Source organism: Prosopis cineraria, unplaced genomic scaffold, assembly GCF_029017545.1.
Source record: "Prosopis cineraria cultivar Desert tree isolate PC_DT_omini unplaced genomic scaffold, ASM2901754v1 PC1169, whole genome shotgun sequence".
Classification (NCBI taxonomy): Eukaryota; Viridiplantae; Streptophyta; class Magnoliopsida; order Fabales; family Fabaceae; genus Prosopis; species Prosopis cineraria.
Window position 1 is genome coordinate 14,159 of NW_026556494.1, and position 6,675 is coordinate 20,833.

The 6,675-nt window shown below is 29.2% G+C and overlaps 1 protein-coding gene across 1 annotated transcript; it reads right to left on the reverse strand.

Annotated features, from left to right (window-relative positions):
- Nucleotides 1–281: 281 nt before the first annotated feature.
- LOC129299471 (dormancy-associated protein homolog 4-like) lies at nucleotides 282–1,322 on the reverse strand. Its single transcript, XM_054937940.1, has 3 exons — nucleotides 990–1,322; nucleotides 807–900; nucleotides 282–718 (listed from the first exon to the last, which is right to left on the reverse strand). The coding sequence occupies exons 1-3, from the start codon at nucleotides 1,162–1,164 to the stop codon at nucleotides 691–693; spliced, it is 297 nt and encodes a 98-aa protein (XP_054793915.1). The 5' UTR covers nucleotides 1,165–1,322; the 3' UTR covers nucleotides 282–690.
- Nucleotides 1,323–6,675: the final 5,353 nt, after the last annotated feature.

Below are 6,675 nucleotides of genomic sequence, written 5' to 3' on the forward strand. Positions count from 1 at the left end.
AAGAAAGATGTTAGTCTCAGCTTTGCCCCCCGCCCCCCTTGAGAATTTTTTTACACAAACAAGAAAGATGTTAGCTTTAGTTCTCTACGGATTGTCATTTTACTCCGAAGTTATATTGATGTTAACAGATCAAATTAATGCACACGGTCATATGTTCACGTGAAGATATTCCATAGAAATTCTTTACAGAACTTCCTTGGGTTTAGATTCACAGCTTGAATGAGATGAGCTTGGACCGTCGAAGAAAAATGTTGGAAGAGTGATTTGGGAATACAGAGTAATTGCATTATGAAGTTCATGATATCTATCATTAAACAAGTAATCCATTCGTATTTACAAAAGCAAAACCCAGTACAGAATGGGAAAAAAAAGAAGAAGCAAAATAAGTTCTAAAAAAAAAAACATTCATGTGTACAAACAGAGAAACTAAAGAAAAATAAGTGGTCAAATTCAGCAAGTCTGCTTTCTTCCTCTTCTCAATTTTTAGAATCTCGTTAAGCCCTGACTTTTCCTGCAAGTACTAATCTGCATCTGATCTGACCCATCTTATTGATAACTGAATGTTGTATTTTTATGTTTGTATGTGTCTCTCTATCTACCTATACACAAATAGACGCGTGAAAAGGATGCCTCAGCTGAATAATATTCTTCAGAGCAAAATATTTCACATCCTCTATCCATCTATCTCTCTCAACGATCCAGAGCACTTATCATTACCCTGTAACGATCAACATAATAGAGCAGAGTTAAGAAAAAGAGGAACAAGGACATGAGTGTCATTTCAACATTACACGAAGATGACCAACCAATAAAACTCAGTCGGAGTCGTAGTCACAACCGGCGACTGAACCGGAGATTTTCCCCTCGAGAATTTCTCGAAATCCTCTCTTGGCGTTTTCGCTGCATGCAAAAATCCCAAACCCATCAAAGGCGTGAACTCAAACGTTGTCACTAACAAAGACATTAACAGAAACGGGTATATGTGATACAGGTCAAAAGGCCCGAATCGGAGGAGAAGCCTCGGAAATCGGAGCTGCGGCGGAGAATGGTGATGATCGGAGAGACGGTTGGGCGAGAGGAATGGTACTTGCGGAGTCTGCTGAGGCCGGTGTCGGGTGTGGGGCCGGCAAGAGTTTCGTCCCAGAGCTTGTGAAGAAAACCCATGATTTGTTTTTCAGCAAAACAACTCAAAGAGGAGAAACCGATGCGACGGAACGACGGAGAGAAGCAGAGATTTTAGGGAACTGGATGCCGAGTGCGGACCATGTTGATGGTGGTTGCTGGGTCAATGACTCAGCATGTCCTGAAGTCTACAAAATTGGTTAGGATGAAGAAATATATTTAAAAAAACTAATAAATGCGCTGACGTAATAACACATAAACTTCAATAAAATTTTAATACTTATCTATTCAATAGTTCGCCTAGTGATTGTACAAATTTTATGACTTTCGACGTCATTTGATTTTAATTTCTGCATGATTTTATCGTGGTTTTATATTAAAAAGAAAAGAAATATATTTGGTTAAAATATACTTTTGAACATATTATACTAATAAATAAAACATTTTATTTTTTTAAATATTTGTTTAAAGAGTAAAAATCTTCCTTCATAAAAAAAAATATCCCTACAAAGTGTCAGCACTCTTCAAAAAAAAAGTTTAGAAGTAAGAACATATTTTACCAGAAAAATAAATATTAGTGACTATTTATTTATTAAAAAAGTTATAATTTCTTGTTTCATTTTTGTAATTGCCAATAAAAAGTAATAATTGTTTAAATTAAAATAGTTATATATATTTATAATATTTAAATTTCAGTAAATCAAAATTTTTCACAATGAAGTTAAAATTGATTGTTCTATTTTAATTATTGTTAGGAAAAATTAGTTATGTTTAAACTAAAATAATAATTAATATTTATTTTGAGTTTAAAGTTCATTTTTTCCTTATAAATGAAGGGAGATTTTTGCTCCTCAAAAAATAATTTAAGAAAAAATGTCTCACTCATTAATATACGGTACTCAATGCTCCTCTAAAAAAAATATAGAGATAAAATTATACTTTAACCCAAATATATAATATCAAAAAAGTTAGATATATATATATATATATATATAATTGTGAAATAGTCATCATTCTTATAAATCATTTTTCAACATGTTCCTTCAAAATAAAAAACTTGAAATTTGTTAAGTCTATCAAAAAATTTAATAAATTCTCAATTTAATTCCTATTAAATATATTGTTAATATCATATTTTTTCCATCAAAATTTTAATAATATGAATTATAAATAGAATTAAAAATTTCTCTCCCTTGCTTTATAAATATAACCAAGGGGGGTGATAAATAATATCTCTTAAAATTAAAAAAAATAATCATTTAGTCTTATAATTTTGACTTAGTTCTAGTTTTACTTCACATGATTTTTTTTCTTTTTTAATACAAAAGAGCATACAAGTCAAAGGAAATTACATAAAAGAGAAGTTCCTTAATCAGTCACTCTTCTTGGGAAAAAGGTGGGGGATGATCAAAGGTAGGGTCATACAAAAATCCTTCAATCCAGTGTGATTCAGTCTAACCCAAGACAAATATGGTCCTGTTCGGTCTAGATAAAAATTGTTCTTTCAGGATCAAAATGACCAAACTCTTTCTTCAAGTTAGACTAGATAAGAGATCGAGCATCTAGACTACTTCATTTGGTTGGTTCTATAAATTTATTGAATAAAATTATAATTAACTTATTAATCATTATTACAATAAGTTAATTTATAATAACAATAATAAGTATTTTTTTGTTTGATACTTGTAAAGTCATGAATATCGAGTAAAATTTGAGCATTGACCAACCTCAGTCTTCTCTTTTTATCAGTGAAATTTGTTGTTAACTTCGTATAATGAACTTTAGACATGTTACAGGTTATTTAATTTGAATAATTTATGTTGTAACTATAATATTTTTTTATTGTTATTGGAAATTGTTGTGAATTTATAATTATTGTTATGATAAATTTTATGACTATAAGTAATTTTATTGTGTTAAAATAAATTGCTATCTCTCGTAGATGAAAAAAGAAAAAAAGGTGAGATGGTGGGCAAGACTGAAACCAATATCCAAATCCTACTGAACCAATTCGGTCCTATTCAACTTTGGATTATGCTAGAACCAGATCAGACTATTAGTTGCTTAACTAAAACCTTTTCATGAAAAGGACCAGACTTTGAATTTGGCTGAAATCCTACTAAGTCAGTCCTTCATGCAGCCTTAATCAAGGTATTAAAATTGACATTTAACATATAATACAAAAGGCTAACATCATCAATAATCAATAATATCTTTAAAGGGATGTAAATCATCACATCCCTTAGTTACAAACCAAATAGCTTCAATACAATCACATCCCTTGAAAAAAATGAGGCATTTTTAACTTAATTACATCTCTAATAAGTTTATTAATTTTTTTAAATTGATATCATCTTTATGTATTTACCTTTATTTAATAGAGTGCCTCACTTAAGGATGAAGAGTTGAGTGATTTATTTATTAAGGGTATTTTCTTTAAAAAAATTATGAATTACACATTAAAAAAACTAAAAATATCTTATATTTTTGAATATCTAATTTAAAAATGACTTATATTTTTAAAAGGAAGGAGTGCAATTCTCTTCCAACAAATCTGATGGTTTAAACTAGTCCATGAACTTTAATTTGGTGGTTAGTCCAACTTAAACTTTATAAATTTGACTTGATTAAAATTTGGTCACTAAATTTTAACTTATAACTCAATTGCTATAATGTTATCTATTTATAATTTTATATATTCAAAATGTCAACCTTGCATTTTTTTAAAAAATTTATTATTAAAGCTTGGTGACTAATGTTACAAATTGCTAAAATTATAGAGATTGAATTATATTAAGTTAAAGTGTATTGATTAAGTTATAACTAAATTAAATTATAAGGATTGAGTTGTATTAAGTTAAAAAAGTAGGGATAGAATGGTTGATTTTTCTAAATTTTAATTTTAAATATGACAGAGCTGTGATATATTTTTAAGCAAGATAATAAATAAAAATAACTAAAATAAATTATATCATATGGATGTTTATTCTTTTTATATTTTTTGTATCTTACCATGATCTAATATGTATGTTTATATATAGGGTAAAGGAGCAAAAATATTGACAAAGTAGTCATTCAGGAGCACCTAATATTTTAAAGTAAGGAAAAGAGCAAAAACGTCCATAACATTTCATAGGTGGATGCAAAAGTGATCAAATCATTGACTTTGATCTAACAATGTTAATTTTGACCATTAAATGATGACTATGCATATCACGTGTCATTTTTTATTGACATGGATTAATAAAAGGATAAAAATATTCATAAAGTCATTGACCAAGAGTAAAAATACTCACAAAGTCGTCAGCTAGAAGCAAAAATATCAATAACATTATCAGAGTTAATGCAAAAAAATCAATTCATCAAATTTCTTAAATATTGACCGTTTCGTTGACACCTAGGCAGAAGTTGACCATTATTTTGTTGACATCGACAAAAAATATTTCTAGATAAAATTCTCTGGAGGTTAATTGATCATTGTATGAACATCATATGAGAAAATGTTGGTTTGACCATTAAATCGCTTGTTTCTTTACAGCAGTGGCGAAAACTATTCGACCATTTTGAACTTATCATGAATGAAATTGCTTAAAATTATGAAAATGTTCTTAAGGTAGGGTGGCGTAAAAGGTGTGTTCAGTTTCAATTTTTAATTGTGCACAACCTATTTCACTATATTTAATCACAAGTTTTGCAAACAAGAAAAATGAGTAGAAAGGGAAAAAAGAAGGGGGCAAGATACATGGTGATGGAAAAAAACCATGTGACATAGATTTTGATGTATTGATCACTATTGCACCTACTTAAGTAACATTATGAGTATTCATACGATGATCGATCAACATCCGTAAAAATTCATTTAGGAATATTTTTTTGTTTACAGCAATGAAAAAATAATCAACTCTTGCTTAAGAGCTAGCTAAACGGTCAACATTTAAAAAATTTGGTAGATTGATCACTTTTGTACTAACTCTGAAGGCATTATAGGTATATTTGTTCTTAATCTATAACTTCATGGGTATTTTTTCTCCTAGACGATAATTTCATGAATATTTTTGCCCCTCTATCAGTTTACGTTAGTAAAGATTGACAAATGGTATGCACAGTTAGCATTTAACAATTGAAGTTAACGACATTAGGTCAAAGTTAATGATTTGATCACTTTTACATCCGTCAATATAACGATATGAATATTTTTATCTTTTCTCTTCCTTTAAAATATTGAATGTCCTTGATTGATCACTTTTTGAGTATTTTATTTCTTTTACTCATATACATAATAATAAACAAATTCATAATTGCGATTAGCTGGTACCGATATTGCAAGGAAAGTAGGGTGAATAGTTAGAGTATTGTGTACGGTGATTAATGAAAATATTAGCCCCCCAAAAAAAGTGACGGTTGGGTCACTTTCCATTTGTATAGCACCTCCTTATACTAATTATAGCAAAGAAACTTGATGCTAGTTGCTACGTCAAGATACTCAAATTTGGGTCTCTCAATGTAATTTGAAAAAATATAATCTTTGATCCTTATAATTTTATCAAGTTTTGTTTTTAATTCTTATAATTTTTCTTTAATGTTTTCAATCCCTATGTGAACTAAAAGCATTGAAAAAAATGAAATTATAAGAATTTGAAAAACAAAGATCACCCAATATCTTTAAAATTATAAAGATTAAAAACATTGAAAAAATTATAATAACTAAAAATAAAACTTGATAAAACTATACCTCTTAGATTTTGGGTTAATCTTTTTGGTAAGATGCAAAATGCATACTCTATTAATAATAGAAATTAATCTCCTTTAAAGTATTGAAAGCAAAACATACACCTATCTCAATTAAATAGCAACATATAGAAACGTAACCTAAGAGGAAAACAATCAAGTAATTGGATTATTCGGTCTTTGCATTTATGAGTGTCATAGCTTATTGATGAAGATCTACCTATGAAAAATAGGCGATACACTTGATAGGCTCTTTCCGGTATATTTTCTGATTATATTTTTTTTTAAGTTATCCACATGTATCTTTTTTATTGGAATTGGAGGTAATTGTTCGAAGTATCTCTCTCAATGAAAATTTAAGCCTTATTCATCATGTTGTGACTTATAAGATACTAATCCTTTCTAGTAAACACTACTAATGTTAAAGTCTTTTTTCTTGCTATAATTGAGTATGGTGTTGATGGTCAAAAAAGAAAAAAAAAAATTGAGTATAGTGTGACCATGAAATAAGTCAAACTAGTGTCTATGCATGGAAATATGAGGGCAATTTGAGAGGACCCACAAGACAGACACTTGTTATCTTATTTTTGGGAGCCAGCAAAGACTTTATGATAGGAATTCAAGGTCGCCATCGCATTGACCCAGTAATGGAGTTTAGTTGGGTCATCTCCGACTCCGATGGGGAAAGCCCCAGTGCTAGTTCCCCAAAACACGCTAAAACTGGCCCACTTAATTTAATTGAATTATCAACTTACTAAATCCCAAAAAGTTTGGCAAAGAAAATAATTGCATTTATTTTTTTTAAGACACGAGAAATATAAATAG